Here is a 20,102-nt window from a genome sequence, read left to right as displayed (position 1 = left end):
AAGAAGAAGAAGATGATGCATTTTAAAGCAGGATGAAAGTCGAGGTGATACACACAGCTGCCCTTGGCTCTGGCAAAGCATTCTGAGAGGCTCCAGTTTCATTTGGTTCAGATGAAACACATGTTGCTCATTTATTGTACATGTGCTTCAATGTATTTTGACAAATCCGATCTAAAAATGTTACAGGTGTTCTTCATTATTTTAATTTGCACTTAGAAGCCACCTATTGAATGTAGTTAAAAATAGCCCTTTTACAATATAATTAAGAGAAAAGTTAACTATTTTTCATATGTATCTTTAATTCAATTTCTGTTTTAGGATATAGCAAGAGAGCTGATAATACACATTAAACAGGTGATATTATATATGTATATATGTTTGTATATGTATATAATAGAACAAGATAATTTAAATGAGTTTCAAATACTTTTAGGTATGCATGAATTTGTATCAATCCTAACTGGTCTTTCAGAGATTTGCTTTTCATTATAAGGTCTGAGATAAAAGAGCAATGTGAGTACTTGCTAGAACTGAAGCATATCACTCAGGCCCTACTATAGACTGGGATTTCTTAACTATTCCAGCTGGAACCGTTTTTTTTTGAGAGATGCAACATGGGTGAGCACTGTCAGAAAAACAACAGATGCATTGTTCAGTTGACTTTTTTTTTTGGAGGGGTTAGGATTTTCGGCCACACCCAACAAGTTGGCAGATACTCCTAGGTCTGTGCTCAGAGACCCACAGGCAACGCTGGGAATCAAACCAGTGTTGGTCACATGAAATGTAATCACCTAACCCCCTGTACTATCTTTCCAGCCCAACTTGATTGATTTGTAAATATTTTGTCATTGCATATTTAGGAAACTTCTACTGTTGTCAGTTTTTTTAATAACTTCCCACATATAGTTATGTGGCTACATGGTTGCAACACAGAGTTAAAAAAGACAGGTCCTAATATAAAAACAACCAAATATCTAACTATAGATGACTGGACCAAGAAAATGTGGTACATATACATAATAGAATATTATGCAGCTCTGAAAAGAATAAAGCCATGCAATTTGTAGCAACATGGCTGGTACTAGAGATTTCAAACCAAGTGAAGTGACTCAGGAAGAACGGATAGAAACATAATGATCTTTCCTATATATGGGACATAGAGATACATAGCACGTAGCAATAATGGGACAAATCAAGACAATGGGAGAACTAATTCACACAATTGAATTGGTGGAGTAGGGAGTTGAAAGGGAGGGGAGTTGTAATCCTTGTGGGAGGAAAATGGGGACACTGGAGATGGGTAAGGGTTGGAATAATGTAAATAGCAAACCATCATTAATAGAAAATCACAGAACTTTACTCATTTAAAAATAAGAGCTAAAATTTATAAATTCAAAGTCAGGACACCTAGACTAAGAGCAGAATGTAAATTTTAACACACTCTCTAGGTGATCTATCTATCTATCTATCTATCTATCTATCTATCTATCTATCTATCTATCTATCTATCTATAATCTAACTATCTATCTAATACAGTTTATTAAGTACCATTTTAGGGACCTTATATTAAAACTCTACTTTGTATAGATATATGCATACCCATATGGGCTAAAGCTCAAAATTTATGGTTATAGACATATCTATTTCTACATGGATATTATAGAAAATGAGCAGACCAAAAGATTGCAATTTTATCTCTTAATATAATAAAAATTTGCTTTACCAATGCCACCCACAAGCAGTTGTCTGAAGAGAGAAAGAAACAGTGAGAAAGAGAGAGAAAAAGGAAGGAAGTAAAGAAGAAAGGAAAGAGAGAGACAAAGAGAGAGAGGGCAAGAGAGAATCATTTAGATTTTGGCTGGCCACATGTTTTTAGTGATTAACATATTCAGTGAACGAAAACACTTCTAAATTCATTTTGAATCTTTTAGAATTTACATAATTTAAAAATAAATTTGTAACTTATAGCCTTAACTGGTTTGTTGGAGCAGAATGTATTTTATTTATTTATACTTTCTTGCCATGTAAAAAGTAACCAGGCTAATTTAACTCCTTGGATAATAAATTTAATTTTTAAATTCATTTTGTGGCTACTTTGAAAAATAAATTTGTCTTATTTATATTGTATTATATTTATATTAACACATATCATTATATTATATGAAGAAAATTCTTAACAATATTTTAAAATATGGCACAAAATCAAATTTATGATTTCTCAGATCATGCTGCGAAATAACTCAATTCCTTAGAACAATTTTATTGGTCTTCACATTTCTAGATATATTACAATAGAAATTAGCACAAAATAAAGCTGTTATTATGGAAGGAAGATGATAATAAGAACTATTTTATTGAGCGACACCTCATTATAATCTGTGGCAGCTCAGAAACAACCTTAGTATTCTGTCATGAAACAAAGTAAAGGAGGAAAGATTTTCTTTTTTAAGAATATTAAATCTCTATGACCTAACTAATTTCTTTGTTTTCTGTTTCAATAAATATTCAAGAGTCAACCTGGGGAAAATGAAATAAAGACCATTCTATGAAATCAATTCTGAAGTCTCCGTTGGCACCAAGGCAGAACGTTGTTGATTTACAAGCTTGCAACACACTAAACATTTTTTATTACTGTTTCTAGACATTTTTGTTGAAGAACGCTTCAAAACTGCTGATATTAGGTTGATAAGATACCTAATGGTCAAATTCTCTGACAGATTATATTAAATGTTATGAATTTAAATATACAATACAGTAGTAAGGCCTTGATTAAAAATATACAAATGTAGACATGCTAGCAAAGTACTTTATAACTCCCCATGAGCAATTGTACTGTTTAATTTTTCCTTTTGTTTTTTCAAAGCAAAGATCACAATACAAATTAAATAGCCGCAAGTGTCCCCGAAGAGCTACTGTGTATTGTATAAAGGCAAAGTAATCCCTGCAGTGTCAGGGGGTTACTGTTCAGCTGTTGCAGATCATGAGATGATATCTCAGCACTCATAAAATAGAGGATTCAAAACACAAGGGTGTACGGGGAAGTGCAGATCATTATGACAGTCCTGGAAGTTATCCACAAGTAACGTCAACACTCTGGAGGCCAAAATAACACCACTGAATAAACATTTACAACTTTTGTTCAAGATTAAATCCAAACAGAGGGAAAATTCACACTGAAACATGAATGCTAATATAACAACAATTTTATATTTGGCTCATTCCCCCAAAATGAAAGACTTCAAAAATCCCTGGGATGTTTTCTTCTTAGACATTTTAAATGCATAATAATTTATTCTGTACAAACAACTCTCCCGAGTTAACTAATTTCTAGAACAATTCATAAAATGAGCATCCGTTTAGTAAGGCACAGTAAGAGAAGCATAAAGATTTCTTTAAGGTTGCGTGTTTCAACTGAGAAGAAATAAGGGGGTGATTTTGGCCCCTGCGATTTGAAACTATCTTCCAGTTGTAATCTTTGGTCGGAATATTTACATGGTGGTTTCTTCCCATTCGAGCTCAACATCACCTAGAACACAAGAAAGAACTGAACTTAGCAGTTCCAAAGATTAGTTCCAAAGTCTAAAACATTTCATGGCCCAAAAAATAGTGCCAGTAGAAAGATTAGTACCTGAGTGTGGATCAGAGAGAAAAACAGGTGCACAATCCAAATTTCTAAAACATTTCTAACATATGGTTATTAATGGTTATTATTAAATTAGTGCTACTTCTAGGGTAGGCAAATTAATAAATTGAGTACACATTGCCTCTGTTTACCTTCCATGGCATCGAGAGAGTCCATCTTCTGAAGTGCTGAGTAGTTAACAAAGCAGATGGGCTGATGATTTCCTTTATTTGATAAGAGATCCAGAATGCACTGGTGTAAAAAGATATACTGTGCCTAGATACCAAAGAAAGAGTGGTTAAGTAAGTGAATGGGATAAAGCTAATTTTTCAAATGAAAGAGAATGTACTGTTACAGGAAAAAATATCACCGAACAGCAAATGTTAATTAGCCAAGTTAAAAGCACATAATTTACCATGCCTATAAGCTACTTTATATTGTTGTAAATATATGGTTTTTTAGAAGCTAAGGCTTCTGTGGCTTCATGTAGTAGCTTCAGGACTTCTTTTTAGTATCTGTCATTAAGTCCCAAGTGAAAATACGTTTCCTCTTGTTAGGATTATGAAAAACAGTGGCAAATTAAATTAGTTAAATTGTAAGTTTTCTTTTTTTCCTGTTAGGCCTAATTGAGTAATTTTTCATGTGTACCTATTTTTCTAGTTAGAATGGATACTGGAATATATACAACATTTACTGTTGAAATTATGGGTTATCATATCTATAAAACATTTAGCTAATTTAAAATATGCTTAACAATCCTGTTAAATAACTTAGCAGGCCTACTTAATTTCACATATCTAGTCTTTTTGTGAAAGTAAATATCTGACAATTGAAAAATGACACATCTCAGTGCTTGGAAAAGACTATTTCATTTTAAGTTGGGGGGAGGACGTTATTCCAAAGCATTATTCATGGATCCTGAGGGATGTACTATAAGATACTTGACCAGTGGGGCAAGTACCAGGACAGGCTGGGTGATAGGTGCTGCTCAGGCCAGCAATGCTGGTGGCAGGGGAGAGGGAGGTGGGTGCACCATGGCTACACTAGACAGTGCTGGTGGGGAGGTGGGTGCACTATGGCTACACTAGACAGTGCTGGTGGGGGAATACCATGTAATGTTAGTGACCGAATTTAGGTCTCTGCTCATCCAAGGATGCACCCTTGACTACCAAGCCATTTCCCCACTCTCTAAGACAAAGCTTCATTTCATCTGCATATATGAGATAAATTCAATGCCATCTAGGTTTTTAAAATTTATTCATTGCAGTTCAGTAGCTTGTTTGCATTTCTAAGTTTAGTCTTTCCTAAAGAAGTCACTGTTAGTCATAGAAAAATTACCTTCATTTGTACACAGGCAATATTTCTAACATAAAGACTGAAAGTTTAATATTATATGCTAATATTATATTAAAACTGAACAACTTGACAATTGATTCAAATAAAACACCTCAAAAATGACCACTTGGAGCCAGAGAGATAATACAGCAGGGAAGGCAGTTGCCTTGCATATGACTGATTTCACTTTGATTTCTGACATCACATGTCATCCTCTGAGCACTGTATGGAATAATAGCTGAGCACTATTGGGTGTATGGACAAAACTATATCCCTCTAAAGTGGCCATCTTAAGGTGTTATATTCATATCTATTGCTACTATATCTCAAAACCTTTTTGGGAATCCTCTATTGAAATTATCTTTAAGAATTGCTAGTGATTATTATGACTCTATTTGTAAATGACAAAATGTTTCCAAAAGCAGTTATCTCATCACTGCAAATACAGTTTTATGAGCGTAGAACTGGGTTTTATTTACTGCGACATCCCTATTGCCAGTATCAGTATCTGCATGCAGCAGTTGCGTAATATTTGTTGACTTAGTCTCCTTTACCTCCACTAGCCGATCTTTACCATTTAAGGGCAGATTTCCTCTGGAAAACATTCAGAAGTCAAAAGCGATCAAGTTTCCTAAGTGTGGCAAAAGATCAACTTACATACTCAATTTTGGTAAGAAATGAAATGCTACCACTTAATAATAAAAATTCCACCAAGAAGTACATTATATCCCAAGGTGATTCCAAGTGAATATTTTCATACACCAAAAAATGACTAACACTTTGGTATAAATATATGACATGACATAATTTCTTTGAAAACAAGTCATTTAAAAAGCATTGTGTGATTGTAACTCAAACATGAAAGCTTGTTAACTATCTCATGGTGATTCAATAAAATTTTAAAAAAGTATTATTCAGATGCCCTTCCTCCCTCCCTCCCTCCCTCCCTCCCTCCTTCCTTCCTTCCTTCCTTCCTTCCTTCCTTCCTTCCTTCCTTCCTTCCTTCCTTCCTTCCTTCCTTCCTTCCTTCCTTCCTTCCTTCCTTCCTTCCTTCCTTCTTCCCTTCCTCCCTCCCTTTCTCCCTCTTTCCCTCTCTCTCTCTCCTCTCTCTCTCTCTCTCTCTCTCTCTCTCTCTTTATTTTTTTTGTTTTTTTTCTTTAGGTCACACCCGGAGATGCACAGGCTTTCACTCCTGGCTAGGCACTCAGGAATTACTCCTGGTGGTGCTCAGGTGACCATATGGAATGCTGGGAATTGAACTCGGGTTGGCTGCATATAAGGCAAATAAATGCCCTACCCACTGTGCTATCACTCCAGCCCCTTTGCTTTTCTTCTTCTTTTTTATCTCTCTTTCTGTCTGTCTTTCATTCTTTCTTTCTTTCCAAATTCCCAAACACATTTGAAAACACAGTTGGTATGTGAAGCTTCTCACAGTCCTGATTTCCAGAAACAATGCTACAAATTCTCCAAAAACTCTCTGCCATGGTTTGTTATTACTGAAGAATTAAATACAATTTCAATACTAGTTAGGTTACTTTAAGAGGTAAACTCCTGGGGTGGGGGATACTGGGGACAAGGATGACGAAAAATGTGTTATGGGGGAGGGATGGGTGTTAAATCATTGTATGACTAAAACTCAAACATGAAATCTTTGTAACTGTGTCTCATGATGATTCAATAAAAATAAATGAATTAAACTTTTGTGATGTTCAATTTCCTCAAATTGGTGCTCAGAAAATCTATATGCATATGGATATCTAGAAAAAGAATTCAAAACAAATATCTAAAGTTCTTACACATAAAGTGCCTGCCAAAAAAAAGTCTCCAGAAACATTTTAATTTTCTTAACTTCTGCCATGCAAGTTCAATTCAGAAATTTTCTAGAGCAGGAACCAGAGCAGGAAAGAAAATCATTCAGATCACCCTCTTTTTAGGCACTAAATGATATTATCTTAGGATTACCTCATAGTTTTCAATCAAATAAGTTGTTTTGAATCCCTTAGGTTGCAATCAACTGTTGTTTGTTCATATACTTTTTTTTTTGGTAGACAAAGAAGAAAAGCAATATTCCCTCCTAGATCTGGGCCATATTTAGTGCTATTAGTGGTGAGACACTGCTGAAGTTTCCGTATCCTTTTCCCTCCCCATGCCTACTGTAGTATCAGCTGACACAAGATTTCTTCATGGAAATTGGAATCACTCCAAGTGCAACAGAAGCAAATATGCCACTCTTATGCAAGGCTGTGCTGGTGTGTGAGTACTGGAACCAAGCAACATGTAGTCCTTTTCTTTTCTTTTCTTTTCTTTTCTTTTCTTTTCTTTTCTTTTCTTTTCTTTTCTTTTCTTTTCTTTTCTTTTCTTTTCTTTTCTTTTCTTTTCTTTTCTTCTTCCAGGAAAAGGACCGTGAAAAACTCAGCCCAAGGGAGCGATGTTGGGTGAAAATCTGCAGACCCTTATTCTTGTTGAGCATTTAGTGCATTCTTAGTGCTGTCAATACTTTATTTTGTTTAATACTGGCAGCAAATGTGAAAGTGTAGCAGTATTTCACGAGGAGAAATAGTTCAGAAGGTTAATTAGACAAAGGGACTGAGTCAGCAATCAGTGAACTTGGATGATTCTGAGCTAATTTCTCTGACTCCAAAATTCATGTCTCTCCATTGCCTTAATCAACTGCAACATTTAAATTGGGCTAGACAAGCATAACATATGAAAATTATGACATTTATTAAGCACTAAATTTTGTGAAAGGGGCTGGAGTGATAGCACAGTGGGTAGGGCACTTGCCTTGCATGCGGCCGACCTGGGTTTGATTCCCAGCATCCCATATGGTCCCCTGAACACTGCCAGGAGTAATTTCTGAGTGCAGAGCCAGGAGTAAACCCAGGTCCCCGTGCATTGCTGGGTGGGACCCAAAAAGAAAAAAAAATTGTGAAAATATTTGTAGGCACTTTGTGTATTTGGGACACAGCAAGAGGTGTGCAGAGGCTACTTATAACAGTGCTGAGGCAACCAAGCCTTGAGCCCTGCACTATTGTTCTGGTCTTAATAAACATTCTTGACACAAAGTTCTACAGAGCTGTAGAGAATGAGCATGTATTTATTTTTCAAATTTTATTAACTAACAATTGAGTCTAGACCCCCAGTCAGCCTCACCCCCTCCTCTATTCTATCCAAGAGCACCAGCCATTCTCACCAAGGTCAAGAGTACAGATGATTTGTTGACACCTGGGGCCATAGAAAGACATATAATGATTTTTATTTAATTACCTAAAAGTAAGAAATAGTTGGATTGATGCTGGGGTTTTCCTATGACTCCTGGATAAGGAAAAGCTGCATTATTTGTCAGGGCTGATAAAAATAAATGCATTTCTATCTTTAAAAAACTATTAAAGATTTTCAAGACAATGGCAACAAAAACCGAACCAAGTGCACCGTCCTGAATACAAGTGCGGAGTCCTGTGAGACTGCAGAAGTGCCCACCCAGCAAATGAGCTGTGGTCCCAGTCACCCCACTGAGGAAGTTTCCTGAGGGAAAAGCGATGCTTTGCTCATCTGTTTCTCAGTGTATGAGATGATGCATACTGACCGCCTCCCTTAGTTTTACCAAGAGGGATGCAACCTAAAAATCATTGTATAAGGACAGTGCAGAAAGAAAATACTATTTTTTATAAAGAAATAATGAGGGTCAGAGAGATCGCTCGATAGGCTATGTACAGGCTCTGCAAACAGGAGGCCCTGGTCCGGTCCCGCATATTGCAGAATTCCCTGAGCTCTGTCATGGACAACCCTGAGCACAGAGCTAGGAGTAGACTCCAAAGCCAGGATAAGAAAATGACGATTATCTAATACCAAGAAAATAACAGAGCCAACATTTTTAATTATTAAAATAATCATCTTATAGCCATTTTGGAGGCAAAAATTACATAGGTAGATTTGACAGAAAGTTTGATCCGTTTTCTTTTCCTTTAAATTTTATTTATTTTAAAATGTATTGGATCACTGTGAGATACACAGTTACAAGCTTCATGATTGGGTTTCATTTATGTAATGTTCCAAAACCCATGCTTCATCAATGTCCCCAGTTTCCCTCCCAAACCCCATTTCCACCTGTCTGAGTGGCAGGCACTTTTCTTCGCTCTCTTTCTCTCTCTCTCTCTCCTCTCTCTCTTCCCCATCCCTCTCTCTTTCCTCTTGGGCATTGTAGTTTGCAATACTGATACTGAAAGATTATGATGTATATCCCTTTATCTACTCTCAACACTCAGTTCTGTTCAGAGTGATCATTTCTGACTATTGTTGTCATACTGATCTCTTCTCTATACTAACTGCCTTTTGCCCCACACACATTTGTGGCAACCTTCCAACCATTGAAGAGTTCTCCTGGACCCTGTTTTACTGGCCTTGGATTTTAGTTTCATACAATGTTTTTTAACGACCCACAAATGAGGTCAGTTATTCTCTATCTGTCCCTCTCTTTCTGCCTCATTTCACTCAGCATGATACTCTCCAAGTCCATCTATTTATAAGCAAATTTCTTGACTTCATTTTTCCTAGCAGCTGCATAGTATTCCATTGCGCAGATGTACCATTGTTTCTTTATCTAGTTATCTGGTTCTCGGGCACTGGGGTTCTTTCCAGATTCTTTCCAGATTCTGGCTATTATGAATAGTGCTACAATGAACATAAAATTGCATATGACGTTTATGCTGTGTGTTAGTTTGGCCACCAGGGTATATTCCCAGAAACGATATTTCTGGGTTAAATAAGAGCTCAATTTCTAGTTTTTTGAGTAATGTTCATACAGTTTTCCAAAAAGGCTGGTTCAGTCGACATTCCCACCAACAACGAGAGTCCCTTTTTCCCTAGCACTGGTTGCTCTTGTTCTTTTGAATGTGTGTCAGTCCCTGTGGTGTAAGATGATGTCTCATAGTTTTTATTTGAATCTCCCTGGTAAACATTAATGTAGAGCATTTTTTCATGTGCCTTTTGGCCATTCTAGTTTCTTCTTTGAGGAAGTTTCTATTCATTTATTCTCCCCATTTTTGGATGGGATTAGATGTTTCTTTCTTGTAAAGTTCTACCATTGTCTTATATATTTTTTATTAACCCCTTATCAGATAGATATGGAATAAATAATTTTTACCATCCCATAGGCTCTCTTTGTATCTTGGTCACTGTTTCTTTTGAGGTGCAGAAGCTTCTTAGTTTCATGTAGTCTCATTTGTTTATCTTTGTTTCCACTTGCTTGGTTAGTGGTATTTCATTTTTGAAGATATCTTTAGCTTCAAGAATTTTATCTACATTTTCCTCCATGTATTTAAGGATATAAGTCTGATGTTGAGATCTTTGATCCTTTTTGATATGATTTTTGTGCATGGTGTTAGATAGCAGTTTAAGGTTTTTTTTAATCTTTCTTTTATTTTTAATATAGCTGCCCAAGTTTCCTAGAACAACCTGTTGAAGATTTGCTTGCTCTACGTCTAACTCTTGCCCCTTTAAATAAGATTAAAGCAGGTAAAGTGTTTGCCTTGCACACGGCCATCCCAGGTTTGATTTTTCCGTCCTTCTCAGAGAGCCTGGCAAGCTACTGAGAGTATACCGCCCGCACAGCATAGCCTGACAAGCTACCTATGATGTATTCAATATGCCAAAAACAGTGACAAGTCTCACAATGGAGACGTTACTGGTGTCCACTAGAACAAATTGGTAAACAACAGGACGACAGTGCTACAGTGCTACAGATCATATATTTGAGGTTCATGTCAAGTTACTCAACTCTATTTCATTGATCTGCAGGTCTGTCTTTTTATTACTAGCACTTTCTAATACCTAATACTGTTCGAAGTTGGGGCAGGTGATGCCTCCCACCATTTTCCCAAGGAATTTCTTAGCTATTCGTGTGGGTTTATTGTTCCATATAGCTTTCAGGGTTGTTTGGCCTATTTCTTTCAAGAAATGTCATGGGTATCTTTTTAAGAACTGCATTGAATATATATAGTGCTTTGGGGAGTATTGACATTTTGACAATGTTAATTACCAATTCATAAGCAGGGGATGTGTCTCGATTTTCCCCACTCCTGAAAAACCAGTGAGTTAGAGAGGAAATCAAAGAGCAAATCAAAAGATTTTTGGTAACTAATGAAAGTGAGGACATGAGCTACCAGAAGTTTTGGGATTCAGCAAAAGCAGTATTAAGACAAAAGTTTATAGCCTTGCAAGCCTACATCAGGAAGAAAGAAAGGGCCCACATAACTAATTTTACTTCACAGCTTAGGAATTTAGAAAATGACTTTTGTGCAAAATGCTTCTCTGCATCTATTGATATGATCATGTGGTTGTTTTTATTTGTCTTATAGTGTTATGGTTTATTATGTTGATTGACTTGCGAATGTTGAACCATCCTTGCAAAGGAGTGGTGAGAGCGGACACTCTTGTCTGTCCCTGATCTTGGAGGAAGAGATTTTAATTTTTTTGCCCCATTGAGAATAATGCTTGCTCTGGGCTTATAGTAGATGGCTTTGGCTACATTAAGGACTATTCCATCAAATTCCACTTTGTTGAGAGTTTTAATTATAAATGGGAGCCCAACTCAGGCAGAAGGAAGAAAATAATAAAATTTAGAGAGAAATTTATTAGCTATAATCCAACAAAAACAATCCAAATGATCAATATAACCAAGATATGGTTCTTTGAAAAAATAAGTTAGATTCATAAACCTCTGAGAACACTCACAGAGAGAGAAAGAGATAGAGATAGAGAGAGTACCCTATTAAACCAAACCAGAAATGGAAAGGAGGACATCGCAACAGAAACCACAGAAATTTAAAAGATCATCAGAGATTACTTTATGTCACAAAACAAGAAAGCCTAGAATAAATAGATAAACTCCCGGATTCCTACAACTTTCCAAGGCTGAACCAAGAAGATTTCGAATGACTAAACAGTCAGTATTGAAGAATTTGAAATGGTAATCAACAGTTTCTCTGAGGCAAATATTACTCTGATACCCAAAGCATACAGAGATACCACAAAATAAGAGAATCAGAGACCGATATCCCTGATGAACACAGATGTAAAATCCTCAAAAAAAAAAACAAAACAAAAACAAACAAACAAAAAAAAACTAGCAAACAGAATCCAACAACTTATAAAAAAGATCATATAACATGATCAAGTAGGACTCATCCTGGGATTTCAAGGAAGGTTCAACTTTTACAAGTCAATCAACATAATAAACCATATCTTTAAAATAAAAAATAAAAACTACATGACCACATCAATAGATGCAGGTAAAACATTTAACATGATCTAGGACGCATTTATAATAAAAACTCTCAACAGAATGAGAGTTAAAGGAATTCTCCTCATTATAATCAAAGCCATCTACCCACAGCAATCCCTGTTCTCAAAGGGAAAAATCTAAAAGCCTTTTCTCTAAGATCAGGCACAATACGAGGGTTCCTTCCACTCTCACCACTCCTATTCAATATAGAGCTGGAAGTACTTGCCACAGCAGTCAGGCAAGAAAAAGATACTAATTGCATTCAGATAGGAAAGGAAAAATTCAAGTTTTTACTATTTGCAGATGATGAAACAAAGTATTTGTATAGTAAAGTGGCAGTTTACAAAAACAATACCCAAAAGTTCATGACTTTCCTATATGCAAATAATGAAAGAGAAGAAAGAGACATAAGAAAATAATCCCATTCACAATTGTGCTTCAGAGAATCAGATTAACTAAAGAGGTTGATTATTTTTTAAAATATGAGTACTTCAAAATTTGTATTAAAACTGTGATTGAAATATAACCATATCGTGCTAAGTATACAGTTATTTTTTAAAAGTGCATAATGGTAATATGAAACAATCACAATGAACAAAACTTTAAAACATGGCTTATTTTATCTTTATCTCATGTTTTTAAAACATCTGATTTTGTATATCTTATTTGCAGTTATGTAATGGCATGCTAATGCATTATACCATACTTTTAAAAAGTATATAAAATTATGGGATCAAGTAAGTTAAAGAACTTCATAATTCTTTAAATTTGGGAAATGTTGCCTGAAGGCTTTATTATTTATAATTATCAATGCACATTCCTATAGAGACTATAAAAACACAAGAAAATTAGTTTATCTTTATCCTCAAACTTACTTTTACAATGAATCCTTTTTCTCACATTTTTATCAACTATGAAACCATACATATTTTCTAGTATGCACCCTGGAAAATGTTGTTATAGGAGATTTATATGTATATTTAATTTTAGAAAAATATATTTATATAAAAAGCAGATACAAATCTAAAGATTCATATGGAAAATTGTCACTGTGACAAGCAGACATGCTAATATTTGAATTTTGACTCTTTCATGTATTAATAACTTAAACCCTAGAATATCATTAACTAGAAAAACCCATCTTTGTATTTATGAAGCAGAGCTAATAATGCCCAAATCTGTTGATTAATTTTGTTGGCCCCACTTTAAAAAGTAATGATTAAATAAGATAACATACATAAAGGCTCTAGAATATAACTTGATAGCCACTAGACACTTAAAAGAGTTTTCAGTCTCAATGTCATTAGACTATGATGTTTATGAAGAATATTTTTCTCCCTTCAATATTTTTCTCTCTAAAATACAACAACCAAAGTTCCCAGTTAGATAATAATATGTTTAAAATTCATTGCTAGTATAAACATGTATTGTGGGCTAGTATAATACACAGAGTTCTGTCACAGTAAATACTTTAATCTTTTTCTAATTACAGCTTCTAGCTAGTTCACAGGAGACATTGATTTGATTGATTTCTTAAGCTCCTCAAACCTGTTAAATACAAATCAAAGTTTGAACTGTACTCTGTGTTTCTATTAATATAAACAAGTTTGGATGAGTAGTCAGTAATGGCACTGGGAGATAATGATGCATACAGACTTTAGGTCTATTGTCTCCCTCAATAGCTATCTGCTACACAAATCCAAGAGGAAAAAAGTTTCTGCTATGCCAGTACAGGTACAAATTTACAACAAAACACATTACAACCAAAAACATCTTCCTACGTCGAAATCCTAGTGCTGACACTGCACAGTTTTAGGCACCTTACCAGGTTCTGTACCATGCACATTCTTTCGCTTCTCAGTTCAGCTACGAGTCCATATACATCCACAAAATCATGATCATTTATATGCTGTGTTAAGTGATCCAAAGCAATAAAAACTCCAGTTCTTCCAACTCCAGCACTGTGGGAGGAGTAAAATTACATGAAAAATAATCATAAAAGCTTGTTCTAGTTGTTGATGGTGATGAAGAAAATGAACTAGAAAAGTAGCATCTTATTTTGGAATGTAGATTTTCTTCAGGGTGCTTAAATAGTGAAGGGTATGAAACTAAAAGGAAAGAAATCAAGCTATCTGGTCTGATAAATATGTTTTGATTATTACGTAGTCTATTTTTTTTTCTCTTTTTGGTGTGGTAGGTAAGAAATAGTAAAATGTTGCTCATTTTCTTTGATTGGACTTAAGCATAAATCTGATTTCGGTCATTCAGACACACAGTTTTCAAAATATAGTACTCAATCATTATATACCATTTAATAAGAATGTCAAACCCTGTCCTACACATCTGGGGTAGGGCAGAGAACAACAACAACAACACCCCCCCCCCCATTAAGTGTGTTTGTAGTGGTATAATAAGCATGCATGCAGAGAACGCATCGATGGAAATAAAGATTTTGAAGAAAGACGAATCAGGCACAAGGGGTGGAGGGAGCAAGGGCAGAAGATAGTCATCAGAGCAGCCCTCAGCTAAAGCCATAATCAAAGAAGCTGAGCAACTTGGAAGTGCCCATGGGGGAATCTGGGAGCAGGAATGCCGCAAGAAAAAACACAAGGTTGACAGATCCGAAGTGGGAACATGTTCTGTGCTTGGGACAAGTGACAAGAGAGAAGGAGACAGGGTGAGTAAGAAAGCGGCTGAAAGGGAGAGCAGATTATTTGCCAGTGGGTTAGATGTGGAATGTGAGAGGGAAAGACGAGCCAAAAACAACCCATGATTTCTGGACTTGCTGTCTACCAAGGTGCATGAGGAGTAAGAATGAATGTGAAGACTGAATTGAGATTGGTCAGTTTAACTTTGAGCACATCAAATATTCAATATTGCATTGTCATTCAGGATGTCACGTTGAACTGGCATTAAATGTTAGTCTGAGAGATAGCACAAAAGAAGGAGGCGCCTGCCTTAACTGAGGCCGACAGTGGTTCAAGTCCCTCATACCACGTGTGGTCCTTCAAGCACCACCAAAGCTCATTCCTGAGCACAGAGCCGGGAATAATCCTTGAAAATCACTGGCTGTGACTCCCCAAACAAACGAATAAAAAGTTTAACAAATTCAGAAGTTGGGGTTAGAGATTAAAAAAAAATTAATAGAAGCCCAGGGGATTGCTCTGTGGCAAAGCCAATTGCCCTGCAAATATAAGGCTGTGAGTGTGATGCCCGACTCTGACCTCATGTGCAGAACAGAATTTGTGATCTCCAGAGTACTGCAGTCAGTTGTGTCGGATCACTGCTGCTAAAGATGTGCAAGCACCTTAGCCAGGAGTGTGGCCCCAGTAAGCACGTGCACCAGAGTCACCCTTAGCAAACAATACACCCAGAATGCGCATGCGTGCCTCAATGGCAAAGCAGGTGTGCGCCTGAGCAATAGAAGTTAATGTGAGCCCCAACAACCACGCCTATGTGTGACCCCAGCTCACTGCCACCACAACAGCAAAAGGAAGAGAAAGGGGAATCCCTCACTGCTTGAAAATGGTATTCAAAACTGATTATCCACATTGGCATGCTTATAAAAATCTTTTATCTATTTAAATCACAAAGAAGGAGATCCTATTAAGTTGCAAGAGAGATGTTGCTTTCTTTGTTCAATGGATTTTCTTGAAGGCGTAAACGCAAAATACCCCACAACTGAAGTCAGCTGCTACTTTTTTCAAAGATAATTTTCTTTCCTTAATTTTTTTCCACTCAAATCCAGAAACTTGGTTTTACAGAAGATGTTAAATTATGACAGCAAACTAATTGAAATAATTAGACACAGATATCTACTGACTAAATTTACTGATATTAACTGCCCTCAAACATAGATACCAATTATAGATACACATGTGTGTATATATATATATATATATATACATTCAGTTTAAAATATTTTGATGTCTGTGGGTGGCATCATACAGTCAATATTTTAGAACAATTACTAAACACAAACATTTATTCCCTTTCCTTTGAAACACATTCATTTCTTTCTTTCTGTCATATAATCTTTTTATTTTTATTTATTTTTATTTATTTTTCATTTTTTTGCTTTTTTGGGTCACACCTGGCAATGCACAGGGGTTACTCCTGGCTCTGCACTCAAGAATCACTTTTGGCGGTGCTCAGAGAACCATATGGGATGCTGGGAATCGAACCCGGGTTGGACGCATGCAAGGCAAACGCCCTACCTGCTGTGCTATCACTCCAGCCCTCATATAATCTTTTTAAAAAATTGTTTTAAGCTACAGATTGATTTGTTATAACCAGTAACTGGTAATAAATATATCAGAAAACTGCAGTGAATCTACACTACTCTGCCAGGAAATAATCAATGTACCATGTTAATAAAAAAATAATTAAAAAATTTTCTCTAATGCTTAGAATAGGTTCTAAAGGTGTTTCTTTCTTACCTGCAGTGCACGATCATAGGGGTGGTGTCATGTGCTCTGCTTGCTCGAACCAACTTCACAAAGTGGACTAATGGGGCACTGTTTCCTGGAACACCATGCTCAGGCCAGGCAGTAAAGTTGCACTGTCTAACAATCATGCAATCTCCGTGCTAGACAAAGTAACAGAGAAAAGCAGCACCGCATAATTACTTAAGTTTAATAGTGAAGGCTGAAGCCAGTTTATTCCAGTGTTTTAAAGCTGATGCCCGCTTTTTGGTGGGAGGCCACACCTTACAGTGCTCAGGGGTCACTTCTGAAAGTACTTTGGGGACAAAGTGGTGTTGTGGATCAAACCCAGGACACGAAAATGCATACTATGGGCTCAGACGTTAAATGATCTTTTAAAAAGCTTAAAGGTAATTTTCAAAAATATTAATTACTAATCATAAGAAAGTGGGTTTTCATTATTTCCTATGAAGCATAATTTATTATTGAAATAAGCAGACTTCAAAACAATTTTGACCCCAAACATAAAAACATTCACCAAGAATTCCAAACATAGACATTGAATGCCTGATCATAACAAAAAGCACAAAAGTACTTCAGTACATTGCTTTGTGTATTGACAGTCATTTATATAAAGTAACATAGAAGAACTTATGTTATCTCTTTTGTATTATTTTTGTTTAAAGAGAAAATTAAAATATTATAGTGTATATACAAGTCACCTGGGAAATTCCTGTTTTCACTCAGATCATTTATTTCTTCATAAAATAAAATGGAAAGAATTTATTAGTTATTTTCTCCTTTATGTCACATTGTCTACCCAAGAATTTGATATTAATTAGTATGAAGTTTAATAGAATGACTTAAACATAGTGATACATATATAGATAATGAATTAGAGACAAATTCAAAATTTTCTGTCTAAAAAAAATAAGAAAAAACTGCAGAATATATGGGTACTTCTATGAGAAAGTTCTAGAATTTACTTTATACAGAATGTTCACATTTTCTATTATATTTGCTCCCCCTTTTTTACCCTTTCAATTTTCAGATCCCTGATGGTCCAATCTATTTGAGCATCTTCCATTAGCTTTGTGATCACTATATCTCCAAAGAATGTCACTGGTTTGTTGTCCTCTGGCCAATACTGATGGCATCTGATCTGAAATGAGAGAATCATCATCATCATCATCATCATGTTGTTGATAGTCAATTTTCTCTAGTGGTCTCAATAATGTCTCCATTTGTGCTAGCCCTGACATTTTAGAAGCCTCTCTTTACTTGTCCTTCCCTATGGTGATGCGTTGGAGGCTCTTTCAGGGTCAGGGGAATGAGACCTATCATTGTTACTGGTTTTGGCATATGAATATGCCACAAAACTTGCCAGGCTCTCCCATGCAATGCAAGAATATCACCAGTTATCTGCCATAATGGATGAATATCATAGCTGTTATTATTGTATTATTAGGTTTGGGAGCCACACAAAGCAACACTTACGGGCTGCCTGGCTCTGTGCTCAAGAGTCATTCATGTTTGTGATCTAGGGACCATTTGTAGTGTGAGGGATTAAATTGGAGTCCAAGGTAGGCAAAGCAATTGTCTTATGCCCAGTAGGATCTCTCTGGCCCCTTTCAGTTATTGGTACTATATAAATACTCTTATAGATGTCCAAGTTATTGATAACTCATAGTTTTAGCTGAAATTGTCACATATATATCAATACAACTGTAAAATAACATTTCATGGAAGCATTTTCAAAAAACTTACCCGCCCTTTTTCAAAACACTGTGTAAGCATCACTAAGGTCTTTGCTCTTGTTTCCCACACCATTCTCCAAAAATCCCCAACTGTTCCTGGTAGTGGGCCTTGAGTAGCAATAAACTCATTTGGACATAAGTAGCCCTAGAAAATATAATCATGACATGTTTCAATTAATACATGTGTGGTGATTTTTAATTTGTGGTCACATGAAATATATACTAGTGGTAAATAGACTAATATTTTTAAATAATACATATCATAATATTAAATAACATTAAATATTTAAAATTTCCAACATGTAATTTTAACTTCACTATGTGATACCACACAACTAATTCTTAACAACACTTCCTCACTTTTCAATAAAACACTGAGAACAAAAAAAAATAGTAATACTGACTTCAATCAAATTCTCACTTTATGGGACCAAAAATATAATATTCCTTATTATTAATAACTGAAATTACACAAAATGATATAGAAGGAATATCAAAGTTTATTTAGCTAACAGGAATCCTGAGATTTGCTCAACTCTATTATGAGATTTTTTTTTTTTTTTTTTTACATTTCATCAAGTTGTTCTAAACCTTAGAACATTGGATAAGGATCTTGGATAAGGATCCTTTGGATAAGGATTTTGTCTTGCATGCTACTGCTCTGAGTTCAATCCCTAATACCACACATGGTCTCCTGATCCTCATCAGGACTGACACCTGAGCACAAAGTCTGGAGTCAATCCTGAACGAATGGGGCAAGTTTTTTGTTTGTGGCCCCCAAACAAACAAAATTCCTACCTTATGAAAGACAATATGTTCAGCATCTTATGCCCAGATGGGGTTGGAACACATCTGCTTGTATTCAGGGTTTGCTCCTGGCTCTGTGCTCAGATGTAACTTCTAGGGGGCTCAAAGACCAATCTGTGGTGCTGGGGATCAGACTGGCATAGTCTATGTGTGAGGCAAGAACCCGAATCCCTAATTAGCTCTCTGAGCCCCATAGTAATTCAATTAATTCATTTCTTTAAATATGTGGATTTTTGCTATCATCCCCTCCTTTTACAAATGTAAGCACTAAAACTTAAATATGTGAGGGAATTTGCTCAAGTTCTCAGTGGGTAAGACAATCTGAGTTTGGGGCTGGAGTGATTGTAGAGCAGCTAGGGTGTGTGCCTTGCACACGGCTGACCCGGGTTCGATTTCTAGCATCCCATATGGTCCCTTGAGCACCACTTCCAGGGATAATTTCTTTGTGCAGAGCCAGGAACAATCCCTGTGTATCACCAGGTGTGACCCAAAGGAAAAAAAAAAAAGACAGTCTGAGTTTCTTACCTCCTCCACTTGATAAGTGAATTATGCTGATTTTTTGCTTAATTATTCATCTACTTAAGCTGTGGTACTGGAATTTGTTCTCCATACCTCCTAACCATGCAATTACACAGAGAGATATGGAAGTAAAATCAAGGTTAATTTAGCTTACAGAAACCCTGAGATTTGCTCAACTCCATTATGAGAGATTTTTGGTTTTTTACATTTTATCAAGTTGTTCTGAATCTTAGTCTATTTGCATACACTGTAAGGACTCCACTTGTATATCTGTGGATTGAAATTTTCATTAACTCTTTTTTTACTTTGAATTTCAGCAATTTAAAAAAAATTTTATTGAATCACAGTGAGATAG

The 20,102-nt window shown here is 35.9% G+C and overlaps 1 protein-coding gene across 1 annotated transcript in view; it reads right to left on the bottom strand.

Annotated features, from left to right (window-relative positions):
- Positions 1-3,489: 3,489 nt before the first annotated feature.
- PTPRQ (protein tyrosine phosphatase receptor type Q) overlaps positions 3,490-20,102 on the bottom strand; it is a 213,419-nt gene continuing 196,806 nt past the window's right edge. Inside the window, exons 40-45 of the mRNA XM_055118437.1 lie at positions 18,432-18,566; positions 17,701-17,826; positions 16,680-16,828; positions 14,066-14,201; positions 3,776-3,899; positions 3,490-3,527 (exon numbers count right to left, since the gene is read on the bottom strand). Of these exons, the coding sequence (XP_054974412.1) occupies positions 3,490-3,527; positions 3,776-3,899; positions 14,066-14,201; positions 16,680-16,828; positions 17,701-17,826; positions 18,432-18,566 (708 nt within the window). The remainder of the gene's footprint in view (positions 3,528-3,775; positions 3,900-14,065; positions 14,202-16,679; positions 16,829-17,700; positions 17,827-18,431; positions 18,567-20,102) is intronic.

The sequence above is a fragment of the Sorex araneus genome, chromosome 10, assembly GCF_027595985.1.
Source record: "Sorex araneus isolate mSorAra2 chromosome 10, mSorAra2.pri, whole genome shotgun sequence".
NCBI lineage: Eukaryota > Metazoa > Chordata > Mammalia > Eulipotyphla > Soricidae > Sorex > Sorex araneus.
Note: the sequence above shows the minus strand (reverse complement) of the source record. Positions and strands in the feature narration are given on the sequence as shown.